This window comes from Lontra canadensis, unplaced genomic scaffold (genome assembly GCF_010015895.1).
Source record: "Lontra canadensis isolate GAN:19392208 unplaced genomic scaffold, GSC_riverotter_1.0 scaffold11, whole genome shotgun sequence".
NCBI lineage: Eukaryota > Metazoa > Chordata > Mammalia > Carnivora > Mustelidae > Lontra > Lontra canadensis.
The window spans coordinates 3,383,576-3,398,938 of record NW_022631005.1 but is presented as its reverse complement, the minus strand read 5'-3'; the positions used below and the strand labels follow the sequence as shown (position 1 = coordinate 3,398,938).

The 15,363-nt window shown below is 40.4% G+C and overlaps 1 protein-coding gene across 13 annotated transcripts in view; it reads right to left on the bottom strand.

Annotated features, from left to right (window-relative positions):
- Positions 1-15,363, bottom strand: part of OSBPL6 (oxysterol binding protein like 6) — a 206,490-nt gene that overhangs the window by 65,725 nt on the left and 125,402 nt on the right. For all 13 annotated transcript variants that reach the window (XM_032855984.1, XM_032855983.1, XM_032855987.1 and 10 more), the window contains one exon: positions 2,223-2,315. In XM_032855984.1, the coding sequence (XP_032711875.1) occupies positions 2,223-2,315 (93 nt within the window). The remainder of the gene's footprint in view (positions 1-2,222; positions 2,316-15,363) is intronic.

The following is a 15,363-nucleotide window of genomic DNA, read 5'->3' as shown; positions in this document are numbered from 1 at the left end:
AAGAGTAGGAGTTTTAGCGAGGTGCAGGAGAGACTCCAGAAGGAGCAGACATGCCACACTGGAGGAGAGCAAGAGCACAGCCAGGATCGGGAACTGTGTGCAAACGGACGTAGCTGACGTATACAGTCAGACGCCAAGGATGCTAGCGGTGCACATGGTGGGAGACGAGGGACCAGAGCAAGCCTCGTGGGCATCTGCTCTTTATTACTGTTCTTGTACTAGACTGCTAGTTTATTACACAAGGATAAAACTCGGGAAGAGCCGGACGGAAGAGACACAGAGGGCAAGCTCTCGGGCAAGCTCTCGGCACGGGGCATGGAGCTTCCATGCCCTCAGCTTCTGTGCCCTCTGCAGGGGCGGCAATCCCCCAGGGCCTCCCTGTGCTCAACAACCAGAAAGCTCCTCCTGATCTTTTTTTTTTTTTTTAAGATTTTATTATTTATTTTATTTGACAGACAGAAATCACAAGTAGGCAGAGAGGCAGGCAGAGAGAGAGAGGAGGAAACAGACTCCCTGCGGAGCAGAGAGCCTGATGCGGGCTCCATTCCAGGACCCTGGGATCATGACCTGAGCTGAAGGCAGAGGCTTTAACCCACTGAGCCACCCAGGTGCCCCCTGATCTGTGCTTTTAATACCAGCAACTCTCCTTTCCGTTTCTGCGTGTCCATCTCAGAGGTCTCCTCTCACCGTGTATCGCCCACCATCCTGGTTTCTAGCACACACCTCACAGCTATCTGACTCTGGACAACTAACTTAGTGACACCCCAAGTCTGTTTTCCTTCTCAGCAAAATGAGAGGAACATTGGTAGTCACTTTGTCGAGGAGGCTGATGTTGGAAAAGAGTGTCTGTACTGATCCAATGCCTGGGACAAAGGAGATGCTCAAGAATGTTAGCTGCCTCGCCCACTGACCCAGTATTTACTTCTCTCTCTCCGCTAGCTGCCTGTAAGACAGAACTGATGTTTTCAAAGAGATTACTAGTTGTAGTTACCAGGTAGGCATTCTCTCGGTTTGCCATTCAAATAGAAATCAGATCATCTTCTCTTTCTCTCTAAATTATTTTTTAAGTTTGATAACCCCCTTTCCTTAGTTCTGCAGTCTACTCCAGTCCAATACCACAAACTTTATAACTTGCAATGTCTTCCAAACATAAAGAGCACAAGAATATATATTCCATACCATGAAGTATGTTCTTTCCTTAAAGGATTCTGTTTAGTATAGGAAAAGCAAAGTGGAAGAATCAGTGATAAATATTTAAAAGTCTTTTTGGGGAAATAAAGTGCTATTTTTATATTTGCATTCCAAATCCCCAAGCATTCTATTCTCTGAGTTTCTCCAGAGGAGAGGCAGCCCGCTGAAGAAAACTGCACGGAGTAGAGGAAGGGATAGGGATGAGTAGGATGGTGTCTCCTCAACTTTTCCTTATGATTTTTTTGATTTGAGACACAAATGAATTTAGATGTCTTCCCAGTCCAAGAAAGAGAACGCTTCTGAAGGGAGGGAATGCTGGGTTCCATTAAACAAAAGAGGTTTTCATCAGTAGTCTGCGGTGTTCTCCTCAGAGCTCACAGCGAGGAATGCCTGGGACTCTGAATGTCCAACAGCCCCTCCAGGCAGGTGCTATTGGACCTGCAGTGGGGCTAGAACTGAAATAGTCTTAAGTCTGAATCCCTGCCCTGCCACTGAACAGCTTTTTCAGACTTCAAGCAAGTTCCTCATTCTCGGTTTCCATATTTGTAAACGTAATAGATACCTACAGTGCACGGAGCTGTTAGCAAGGGTTCTGTTCAATGGGATCGTGTATTTAAGCACCTGGCACCTTTCCTGGGATGCAGTACACAGGCGATCATGGTAGCTCTTGCTGCTGTTGTTAGTACTGTGATTTTTTGCTGGACCCAATGATTGTTTTTATTAGCTTGATGTAGAAATAGCTGCTCATGTCTCCAACAGGAGAATGACCATGGTTTTTCTTCCTTTAAACTAAAGAGTATTTCAGATCTTTGTAGTCCTGCAATTCCCAGCAAAATACACTTTCATCTGTTCCTCCCTCACACCAGGCAAAGAAAGCCAACATACTGGAGATAGAAAGATGTGGCAGCAGAGGCCCATGGGAGGAATCCCAGCTACCCTAAGGGAAGTCAGGTGGAAGGCCTGTTTATAGTCCTGCTGGCCCCAGAACAGGCATCACGCCATCCTAGAAAGCATCACATCCCATCACTGACCTTGGAAAGGGGGACCGGCTCTGGTTCTAGCAACTGCCGACTGACAGAGGGCTCCGTGCTGGAGGAAGCAGTCCTCTCCAGGACGTGGATACTCTGAAAATACATGGAAATACAGCCCAGCATTAGACAATCCATTTTTTATGCAGATGGACCTGGAGGTGAGATCGCGTGGATCACAGTAAGAACAGTGAGCCACATTAACAATGGCAAGTTCCCGAGGAGACCAACGGCAACAGTAACAAAAAAATGTCAGCACAGGATTTGGTTTCTCCCTCTTATGCCTATGTTGTTCAGCTCCTGCTGCAGGGCTGGTTCCGGGCTTGGAGAAAAGTTCAGAGATCAACAGATTTAAAAAACCACAGAGCATGTCTCAACATATGTATAACTTTATGAGAATGTACATCTACCACTCAGTCTTACATAAAAGTATTTGCTTACCTCTCCAAGGGCAACAGACAAAAAGGAAGGTCTGTATCAAAAAACCTCTGAGCTTTAACACCACTTAAGTCTCTAGATCTGCTTATAATTCTTATGAAATAATTATAATTGTAATATCTTACAATAATTTTTAAATGCACAGGGAAGAAAACAGTTCATCAAATACAATGAACAGTAGCCTGTGTTTTACAGAAGATGAAAAGCACTCACAGATCAGCAAGATAGCATTCCAAGAGAAAAATAGGCAAAGTGCATGAACAGGCAACTCATGCAGAACATTTGAAAAGACGTTCAACCTCAACCTCAGAAGTAGTCAAAGAAAAGAAAACCAAACTAATAATGATTTTTTTAACCATCAGATTAAAAAATGGATCAGCTGGGGCAAACGGAGTGTAAATCAGGTATAATCTTTCTAGGAGTCATTTTATTATGAAGTCTTTGGAAAAAGAAGAACATGCCTCATTGATCCAGCAATCCCACAGCTAAATCTTTACCCTAAGGAAATCAGACTGGTATACAAAGATACAAGGACAGATAGTTTACTAAAGTATTATTTTGTTGTAGTAAAAAAATAACTAATACACGTGACTTTTAAGGGGATTCCATGAAATGATTTGAAATGACAATATGACTGATATATATTTATTGATATGGAAAAAATACCCAAATGATGTCCTGACAACTGGAAAACCATGCTATAAAGAGCATGCAGAATATGATGGTGCTATACATGTAGTCAAACATATTCCTTCATGCTAACAGTAGCTATGTAAAGGTGGTAGGATTATAGGAGATTTTTAACTTTTTCTTAATATATTTTTTTAGTGCAGTAAATAGATATTACTTATATTTTTGGGAAAAATTAAATATTTTCTATGAGGGAATAAACTTGAAAGACATCAAAGAAATAACTCAATAGTGTTAATATTTAGGTATAGACTGAAAATGAAATGTGACATTTTTACTCTAGTGAGAACATTTCATTGGTTCAACAGACAAGGTCAGTATTACAGTTAGTTACTCATTGAGGCCTCTCTTTTCTTCTCTTGGCTGGAAAACTATTAGAAGGAAATTACACTTTGACCTGAGACATTTTTTTTCTAATTTCTTGGTAAGTTTTATGCTTTTGATTATTTCTCTTACCTTGAAAATAAAGGGTCTGATCACGGATTTTTAAAATCCTACCCAAATATATATATATATATATATATATATATATATGTGTGTGTGTGTGTGTGTGTGTGTGTATTTTTAAAGATTTTATTTATTTGACAGAGAGAGACACACACAGAGAGAGGGAACACAAGCAAGGGGAGTGGGAGAGGGAGAAGCAGGCTTTCCACAGAGCAGAGAGCCTGATGCAGGGCTCGATCCCAGGACCCTGGAATCATGACCCAAGCCGAAGGCAGAGGCTTTAACCCACTGAGACACCCAGGCACCCTCCCAAATATATTTTTAAAATCATTTATTAGAAAGACAATAATTATAGTGAAATGTTTATGAATTGCTCTCATCTCTCCAATTTGTGAGGAACAGAAGAAATAAGAACAGATAATTTGGGGCCAAATATAAAGTTGGGCAGGGATTAGCAAGAATTCCTAATCTGAGAGCTATAATGTCCAAGGATAAACTAAGCATTAACTGGGACTCTGTTCTTTCCATTCCCAGATTTACCTGAATTAGCAGAGAAAAATGATAAATGTAGCTGAGTATTTATATGTGTGCCAGTGCCTTTTGTGCAACAGTCAAAAGCAAAGGCATCTTTGGAGAAAGGGGGACCCTCTTACACTGTTGGTGGGAATGCAAGCTGGTGCAGCCACTCTGGAAAACAGTGTGAAGGTTCCTCAACAAATTGAACATAGAGCTGCCTTCTGACCCGGTAATTGCAGGTATTTAGCCCCAAAATACAAATGTAGTGATCCAAAGGGGCACCTGCACCCCAGTGTTGATACCAGCAATGTCCACAATAGCCAAACTATGGAAAGAGCCCGGATGTCCACTGACAGATGAATGGATAAAGAAAATTTGGGATACACACACACACACACACATACATACACAGAACCAGAATATTACTCAGCCATCAAAAATGAATCTAGGGGCGCCTGGGTGGCTCAGTGGGTTAAAGCCTCTGCTTTTGGTTCAGGTCATGATCTCAGGGTCCTGGGATCGAGCCCCACATCAGGCTCTGCTTAGCAGGGAGTGTGCTTCCTCCTCTCTCTCTGCCTACCTCTCTCTCTCTACTTGTGATCTCTGTTTGTCAAAAAAAAAAAAATCTTGCTATTTGTAACAACATGGATGGAATTAGAGGGCATTATGCTAAGCGAAATAAGTCAATCAATCAGAGAAAGACAATTACCATATGATTTCACTCTCATGTGGAATTTAAGAAACAAAACAGAGGAGCATAGGGCAGGGAGGAAAATATAAAACAAGACAAAATCAGAGAGGGACACAAACCATAAGAGACCCTTAATCATAGGAAACAAACTAAGGGTTGCTGGAGGGGAGGGGGGTGTGGGGATGGAGTAACTGGGTGATGGACATTAAGGACGGCACGTGGTGTAGTGAGAACTGGCTGTTATATAAGACTGATGAATCACTGACCTCTACCTCTGAAACTAATAATACACTAAATGCTAATTAATCGAATTTAGATTTAAAAGAATGGGGGGAAAAGTAAGAAAAAAAAAAATTCCTTACCCCACATAATGCATGATTTATTTCTGGGAGAAGGAAATATGCTAGCCCAGAAAAATTCCATGAAATGAATTGCCTGGTAAATTTATGTGTGTGGGGGGGAATCCCTATTTACAGAGTTATTAAATACAAAACTGAAAGAGGTCCTATTCTAAAGTCAATAGACTAAAATCAAACCATCATGGTACAGTGTGGGGTAGTGCAAAGAATGTTGATCCGGGCAGCTGGTAGGGAAGTAGAATTATCTCTGGCATCTTTTCCAAACTACACATATCATCCCACACATAGATTCTGATGAGCCCCCAGGGATAATCTCCCACCTTCTCACCCCAGAGAGGAACACTGCTATTGATGGGCAGGAATCATCAGCTCTGCTGAATGAGAAAGGGATGAGAAATGAGCAAAATGAGAAAAACCACTGGCCTACAGTCGGATGAAACTAGAACTGAACTTGGGTTCTGTTCTAAGTACTTGTTTGGGGCTATTAATTTCTCTCTGCATCTATATCCTTGTCTTCTGGAAAAAGAGAGAATAGTATGAGCTACCTTACAAGTTTAATGTAAACATTAAGTGAAATACATGACAATGATATTAAATAAATGTTAGTGAAATCTGAATTATATTGTGCCATTTAGATCTATGATATTTTATCAAATAAATATGTCAGACTCTACTCACTGTTTTCATTTTACCTTTAAAAAAAAAAAAAAAAAAGCAAAGACATCTTATGGAGGGAAAACCTAGTGGTATGTGCCCAGTTCTTTAACAGACAAAAAGGGAACAAAGGACCCGGAACTTGCATTATTTGTTTGCTCATCTTGGTATTTTGAATAGGAGCCTATTCGAAACATATCAACTACATTTAAAATTTAGATGTATTCTGAGATCCTATAATTAGAAACTAAAATGAGAATTTTGTTGCTGTTGAAGTGGAAACGTAATTACTGTCTTCTGGGAGATCATTGTCCCTTCTCCCAACTTTCATTTTCTTTCTTATGTTTTAAAATGACAAAACTAATATATGCTCACTATAAAAGATTCAGATAGAAACATAGAAAAATAAAAAAGGAAAGGTCAAACTTCCCACTCATCATTCCACCCCCTAGCTTCTGGAGCAATGATTCTCAAAAGGTAGCCCACGAACCAAAGACCAAATAAGGCTGAACCAATTTTTGCAAACCCGCATCTTCACCCTTGTTGCACTTGGTTACTGATTTTACTAAATCTAAATTGTCCAGTGAAATATATTTGGCTCAAGCTTCTCTTCAAGGGCCCCCTCTACCCTCATCTTGGCAGGTCAGTGGGCACTAGAACACATATACATCACCTCCCTGGCCCCACCCTTCAACAAACGAACATGGTAAGAAAAGCAAAACTTGGAAAGAAACTTAACCTTAGCACCTATAAGGCAGGAAATAAAGTATTAATTCAGGAATTTAGCCAGAGGAAGGAAACTAAATCCTCTAATTTCCAAACCAAGCCACAGACATAGAAGATCAATTAAGGATATGTCAAGTGTGATAAAAATGAGTATTGTCCCTATAGATAACCTGGGAATATTTAAAATTTTGCTAGGAATCAAAAGGGCTGGCGACCAAACCAGAAAGAAGCTTCAGAATGCCTACTGCATTATCTGTGACAAATAACATGTTAGGTTTTTGTTTTTCTACTGGTTTTACAAAACAGCTTATATTATGGAAGAAAAGAGGTTCATTTATTTCCAACATAGTACAATATAACACACATTCAAGCTGAGTGAAAAATACAAGCCCCAAATGTTGATTTGCCAAGTCACAGATAATCATAAAAAATGTTTACTAAGAAATTGTAAATAAATGTTTTATTATCACAACTGTATGTATCTATTTTACTAAAAAATTAAAGCATAATTGATAAAACTACCAGGTGATACATTATTATAAACGTGACTAGCTTCAAAAAATAAGCTGCTTCATTTAACCTTTGTAATGATAATGAAGAAGCCAAAAGCTCTTAAGCAAACTTGCACAGATTTATTATTTGTATATTGGAACCTATCGCTGTCTATCCAATTATTTATTACTCAATCCTAAAAAATCAATCCACTACCTTAAGAATTGCCTTCACACTCAGGGTGTTTAAAGCCAAAAGAGCATTTCCCTGAGCTTATTTAACCATACAAATAACCATTCATTATTTGTTTTGATTGTTTTGTTTGTTTTTGTTCTTATTTAAGGTTGGGGGGCAGGGGCAGAGACAGAATATTAAGCAGGCTCCACGCCCAGCTCAGAGCCCAATGCGGGGCTTGATCTCACAACCCTGAGATCATGACCTGAGCCACAATCAGGAGTCAGATGCTTAATTGACTGAGTCACCCATTCATTACTTGTAATGAAATATCTAAATACTTGAATGCTATAGTTTCCATATTGGCAAATAAAAAAGAAGACAGTTTTCAAACTTCACCACACTCAGTCTTGGACTCTAGTTAGATTGGGTGCTCTGTGAAGGTAGAGACCAGCTCTTCTCCACCTTGGTAACCCACCTCCTCTACTGCCAACCCACCCTTAGCACAGACCCTGGACACTGTGGCCAGTCAAAAATTTCTGGAGTTTTTCGGTGAGCTCTGATTAATTTGTAGAGACCAGTCCCTTGGCAATCATTGACAGGTGATTAGGCATAAAACTGCTTTCTCGTTTCATGCTGGAATTATTTTTTTAAAAAATCACAGCTCTTATAGGGTAGACTTTTGAAAACATTTTAAAGAACTTAACTTTTCAAACTGAAACATCCAGGGGATTAACCACAGAGCTCTTGCTGAGTAGACTGAAAGCTAATGGCTGGGTCAAATCTAACGTGGTGAAGTCCACAGTAACAAAAATGAACCCATTCCATAAGGTTTCCTTTAAGATCATACTCGGTGCTATACTTTGATGTACTTCTCTTCATAATCTGGCTATTTTCATATTCTTTCATGGTGACATGGCAACACATGCAAAATATCTTCAAGGTGTTTTACATATATAAGCAGGTTCAATAAAGGATTACATAAACCTGTTAATTATTCTTTTAAAATCAAATTTCCTTTCAAATACTAAAATTACAACTTTTCAAGTAAGTGGTTTTTGTTTTTTGCTTTTTTTTCCCCCCAAGACTTTTTTTTTTTAAGAGCAGTTTTTAAGTTCACAGCAAAATTGGGAGGAAAGTTCAAAGACTTCCCATATCCCACTGGCCCCCACGAAGGCATGTCTCTCCCATCAATCATCTGTCTGCCCCATTAGAGTGGTACATGTGTGACAGTGATGAACGTAGCTGCGTTACAGGTCAGTTTTTTAAGGAACTCAGAACACACAGAGATGGGACTCAGTTTCCCATTATTCCCCCTGCTCAGAGAGAATGGATGCCTATTTAGCATAAAGCCAGGCATCTGAGACACACATGTCACTGCAGTTCTTTAATTTGGTAAGAGTTCATTTGGTGCAACTCCCATGGAGGGAAACTTGAGTCTCAAAGTGCGATTGCAACACCCACTGCATGGCTCTCCTAGTCTGTGAGGTCTGTCTTTATCCTCATTGCATTTCAAAGACCTACAGGAGGGGCTGCAACTATTTCAGGCTGTGGCTACAAACTTCTGCAAAGGCTCACTTTTCATACAAATCTAGGACACCGATAAGGAGAACTGGCCCCTGGACCTCTGAACGTGACCTCCACTGAAAGCATTCATCTGATGATCATACCTAAGCTATCTTGCTATTTGTGAATTGCATAAAATATTTTCAAAGAAAAAACACCTAAAACAGTTTATAAACTTCTGAAGTAGTTTCTTCTTCCAGCTTTTGGCTGTGAGCCTTGTGTCTCTTCTAGTTACATCTAATTTTAATGCAGCCACACTGTTTCAGTGGTGCTGCTAACCTTCCTGCGAGAGCGCCGATGATGATGGTGCTGGGGGTGGTGGGGGCGATGTCTGGTTTCCCCGCAGCTCTGTCTCCGGGCTTTACATGGATTTATTTCATTCCCTTTTCACAAAAAGCCTCTGAGTAATGACTATGCCATTTATTTTACGGCTGACTGAGCCGAGAGAGGCGCAGAGGGGTTAAATTAATGACCCAGAGCCCGTAAGTGTTGGATTTGGAATGTGAGTTGGGGTTTTACTCTGCATCCAGGCTTTTAAGCACGGCCTTCCACTGAAATGAAAGCGAACGTTAAATGGCCAAACAGCAGTGATTTCAAGCAGTGTATTCCCTCGAGACTAACTGAACACATCAAAGGCCATCCTCGATCACAACCTTTTGTGGAAGCAGAGAGGCAGGAATGAGTAAAACAAAACAAAAAGATTACAGTCGTCTTAAGTATGGTGCGACCTTAAGGTTCATTTCCAAGTCAGAGACCAAGAACAAGCCAGCGAGCTTTGCCTTCGGGGCTGCAGTGTCTGACGCTGAGAAAAGAACATAAATTTGCAATCACACAGATGAGCGTTCCAACCTCGTGCTGCTATTCACCAGGTGACTTGGACAAATCATAACCCTCCCTCAGCCTCAGTGTCCTTGAGCCGTAAAATGGGGACGGTAATGTCTGCCTTAGAGGACACTGCAAGTCACAGAGCTGGCACCCAGTGTAAGCAATAGTACTGTCCAGGGCCTGGCATACCATGGGCATTTAATAATAATAGTAGCTGACATCTCCATGGCAAATGCCCTAAGAGTAAATCTGTAGGAATCCTTCGTATTTTTGCAGCCACAGAAAGAGGTGTCCAAACACCCTGGTGGGGGTAGGATATCTGGAAGTGAAGAGTCCATACCTGGCATGACCGTCATGTTACCTAGTCAGCCTAGTAATGGGAGGCAGCAGCACCTCGTGACCAGAGCATTGGAGCTCACTGAGGAAACTGACAACGTGCGTGCAGACAGATGCCCGAGATGCCTACTAGCAAGAGAGCGAGAGCCCCGGGCAGAAAGGCAGACCGTGCACCTTCCTGAACAGCCCAGCCGCAGAGGCACGTGGACATGCCTGCTGACTTCTCCGTAACTCCTGCAAGGAAAGAGTGTTATTATTATCATTATTATTACTGCAATAGCATAAAATATTAAAATCACCAAAGCCAGAGGGCCACGCCTGAATAAACAGTAATTCTACTACTTTCGTTATAGTAATAATTGTCTTACTCTCACTGAAAGATGGCAGAATTGCATTAATCATAAATCTCCATCTAAGTGCCACGGAAATGCATGAAAGTAGAAAATCTTAGAAACAGTGACTTGGAAAATTCCACATGGCACTCTGGGAAGCCCTGAAGGGAAACGTAGCGGTCCTCACAGCTTGACTCCTTCTGTGTAGAAATAGGAAACTTACTGGGAACCAATAGCCAAGGCCCCACATGGGACCGGCCGACGGTTGGAAATCCTGCATCACAAAAAATACCATCAGGATTTTTTTTTTCATCAAGTGGTCCATTGACATCTGTGAGTAGTTCAGCAAACTTGACTATGAAGTGGTAAAAAGCATGTGAATAAACAGCTTTTTAATTCCCATGGTTGCCTTCAAGGAACATTAGAACGGGAACTTACTGGTGGGTTTGCTCCTTTCTTGTACTCTCTTACAAACACTCTAACAAAATCACTGAAAACCCCAGCAACTCGGGTCATACTTCACTGCAGCAATTATAAACAAATGGCAAATAACAGGGACAAATCCTACGTGACAAATCCTAGGTCACCTCAAGAGCGAAGGCTCCGGAACACGCAGAGTTCATTTAAAAGGCAGGACAGCAGTTATGTGTGACTTGAACAGAACACAAAAGTCAAGATTATTTACAATTTTCTACAAGGCTATTCAAATGACCCAGAAGAGACAAACGTTTTCAGGATGACACTCACATGATTTTACTAACAATAAAAGCAAAAAAAAAAAAAAAAAAATCCTATCTGTATCTATTTAACATTTATGTGTGTGTACTGATGGTGGAATTAATTTGTTTTGATCACCTATGTGAACTCAGAGCAAATATATCTATGATTTGTCTGTGCGCATCCAGAAATATTTGCTGAATGAAAAGAACAAACAAATTAAATTGCTACGAGATAAATACAGGGAGTTAAGAGGAGAAATGGTGGCCCCAGCTCCTGCCTCGGTACCTCAAAAATGGTTTTTTGTTTTTTGTCTTTTGTTTTTTCCCGAAGAGAGAGATCACAAGTAGGCAGAGAAGCAGGCAGAAAGAGAGGAGGAAACAGGCTCCCTGCTGTGCAGAGAGCCTGATGTGGGGCTCCATCCCAGGACCCTGAGATCACGACCCGAGCCGAAGGCAGAGGCTTAACCCACTGAGTCACCAAACCTTGCTGCAAGTCTCCCACATGGCATATCCTATATATTCACCTAATTTTAAATTTTTTCCTTATGGAGTTAAGGCTTACAATTTCATTATTAAAATGGCCAACATTTATATTTATTCTGTACAAAATACAATTTTAAAGCTACATACGTACACACATTAACTCATAAAATACAAGTCCAAAGATAGGACATATATTTTTTTGCTATAGAAGCAAGAAACATTCATTGCAGAAATGTGGGGGCGGTGGGGAGGGAATGGGTCAGAAAAGAAAGAAGAAATTAAAACTACCACACTAGCAACAAACTCTTTCAATATCTTGCTATATTTGCTTTCAGCTTTTTTTGATGTGTATATACACTCAATTCTTTTTAAATTTTTAAAAATTTTTTTAATTAATTCTTTTTTAAAAAATTATTTATTTATTTATTTATTAGAGGGCGAGAGCACAAGGGAAAGAGTTGGATGCTTGACCATCTGTGCCACCCAGGTGCCCCTATATACACTAATTTTTTTTTTTTTTAGAGAGAGAATGAGAGAGAGAGAGAGAGAGAGAGAGAACAGGAGCAGGGGTGGAGTGGGGTGGAGGGAGCAGGGAGCCCAATGTGGGGCTTGATCCCAGGACCCTGAGACCATGACCCAAGCCAAGGCAGACACTTAACAGACTAAGCCACCCAGGTGCCCCTACACTTAATTCTTAAAAATAAAATTGGAATTATACTATATTTCCCACTTAATAACCAGTTTTCTTCAATTAACAATGTAAAATTTTCTTACAACATGAAACATTCCCCATAAACGTTTTTTGCAGCAGTACAATATTTCATTGCACGACTATGAGACAGGTTATTTAAATAACACCCTGTGGAACACTAAAAATACTTTCATAAATATCTTTCCACAGAAATCTTTATATGTATCTATCTTTGTTTCTTCCTTGGAATACATTTCTTAGAAGTTGAGTTACTATATCCTATGGGATGAACTTGCAAAAGACTTTAGATATGGATTGCAAAATTTCCCTCCAGAAAAGCAGAATCAGTTAACGTGCTTGGCTGGCAGTAGTGCATGAGAATGTCCATTTCCCTAAAACCTCACGAACACTGGCTACTATCATTATTACAGAATAAGCTCTTAATCAGGATTTGAGGTCAGGAAGTCTGGTACTTCATGCAACATGCATGGGGCTTTGCTTTACCCCTGTGACAGTATTTTTACTTACAGCCTAGTCACTTTCAGTGGCTACTGGGCAAAGGGATGGTAACATTTTCTATTTGTCAAAATTGAAAATCAAATAAATTAGTTTTATAGAATTGATGGTCCTCTGAGATGATGTTTTTATAGTCCTTGAGAAACACCTATAAATGTATTCTGTAAGAGCGATGCTTCCCAACCCTGGGTGAGTAACAGTCTCCTGGGGAAGCTTCTGTGAATGACAGATTCCCGGGCCCCCTCAATGACCTATGAATGAGACCCTCTGGGGTTCCCTAACTGATTATACTGTGGCTCTTTCCATTTGGTGTAATGCCAAAGAACTGAATGGGGTGTGTTAATCTTGGGTCTGACAGGCAAATGTGCTGCTATAAAAATGCTATCCCAAACCAGCCAGCTCAGGTAATAAGAGATAACTTCTTCAGTGAGGAACCGATAAAGCAGGCATGGAGAACCAGAGGATTCTGCAAACATAACAGGGAAAACAGCAGCCCGATTCTTTCCACAACAGTGTCAAGTTCTGAATTACTCATGGATAATGAGCATCTGAGTGCCAGGTGGCAAATTTCTTTCCAGTGGTCTCAATTTCAGCACATTTTGACATGGACTGAGTACACACTGTAAACACCAAGCAGCAGGGAAAGAGATCTCCAAACGGTGGGGACAGCAGGACAACTATGGGGCTGCTCATCTCATTTCATGGAAAAGGCTGATCACAGTTTTCAATGAACAAACAAATGGTCAAAACTTCTCATTACCAAGGCAACAGGTCTAAGTGCAAACACAGAAAACTCAGGAAAGCACAAAGAACATGATTTGCCTTTGATAACAGTATTTCATGATAAAAGCCATTAACATATTGGCCTGTGTTCTACTGGGTCTATTGTTTCCCTGGCCAGTGAGGATGTAAATAAATGACTGTTATCACTGAAGGGAAAAGATGAGGCACAAAACATAACTAAGAAATAACAGACAAATGCTACCTTACCCAGTTTGCTTACAAGTGTACAGAAGGCCCTTTTCCTGGACATTTAACTTGTCAAGCCTCACAATGGAGCAAATAGTGGTGTGGCCAAGAACAGGGGCTCTAGAATTGGGTTTCCACCAAGCAAATCCTGGCTTAGGGCTCACTAGTTGTGGGGAAAACATTCCAGCACTTTATGCCACAGTTTAGGTCTCTGAAAACGGTGAAGATCATTCCAACCGTCCACAGTGAAAACTCATGAAATATTCGCTGGTGCTGGTATTGTTCTGTTTATTTAGGAACTATGCCTAATACTTAGATTTCCAGAACACCCAATTTATACAACTCATCTAAACCACAGAAGTTGGTCATAGCATGGTTTTGCAAGCAATTCTCTTTTTTTCTTCCCCAACTGACACTGGCCCTAAGTTCTAAAAGGAGGGTTCCACGGGATGAATGGAATCCCAAAAAGGTTAAACTGGAAGCAGCTCAAGTTTAAATTGGAGGTTTGGTATCAAGTCGGGAATGCCTGCATTTTTTTTTTTTCTCTAAAATCTAGAACGTTTTTGTTTGTGGTAATATTTTATTTTTCTCAACTCAAAGATGGAACTAGTTTTCATATTCAGAAGATAGGCACTATATTTCAAAGCAGTGATTTGGTTATTTCATTTAACAAAGCTATTTCAAGAAGATGCTTCAGAGTTTCAACTGGAAGAGAAATAGTCCAATTCAGTTCATGTGTACGCTGGGGGATATTTTTATCAGCCTGTCTGTCCAAGAAAAAATGTTGTATGAAAACCCCACACATAAAGCAGAGACAGTGATGAGGGGCATTTTTTACTTTCTAGGGTTTTAGGCACCTTCTTCTCTTCTAATGTCAGCTGTATGTCAGATACCACTGACCCCAGATCTGGGAGGTTATATCGCCAGTCCATGGTTCCAGGAGTCCCACACAATCACTGCTGGGGACAGCTTTCACTTGTCATTAACTGAACAGGCCATGGTTGGTTTTGGAATGTACTGCTGTTGCTAATGTATAGGAAATGTTTTTAGATACCCATGTAATTGAAATCTATTTGTTGTTGAAGATTGACTACAATACTAAAGAAATATTTATAAAAACTGGCAAGGGACTCGTGGGTGGTTCAGTCAGTTAAGTGTCTGCCTTTTGCTCAGGTCATGGTCTTGGAGTCCCAGGATCTGTCTGCTAGTGGGCTCCCTGCTCCCCAGGGAGTCTGCTTCTTCCTCTCCCTCTGCCGGGCCTGCCTGTTCCTGCTCACTCTTTCTGTCTCTGTCTCTCTCTCTCAAAATATATATATAAAATCTTAAAAAAAAAAAACAAACTGGCCAGAAGATTAACTATAAGCCTCTTATGACTTATTCATAATATAATTTTTCCCTTAAAAATTATTTATTTTATGATCTCTGAACTTCAGTGAACTTTAAATCATTATAAGGAATGGCTAATACTTTTTTCTTTGATTTTTCATTAAACTAAAAAGATTAACTCATTGAAACATTTG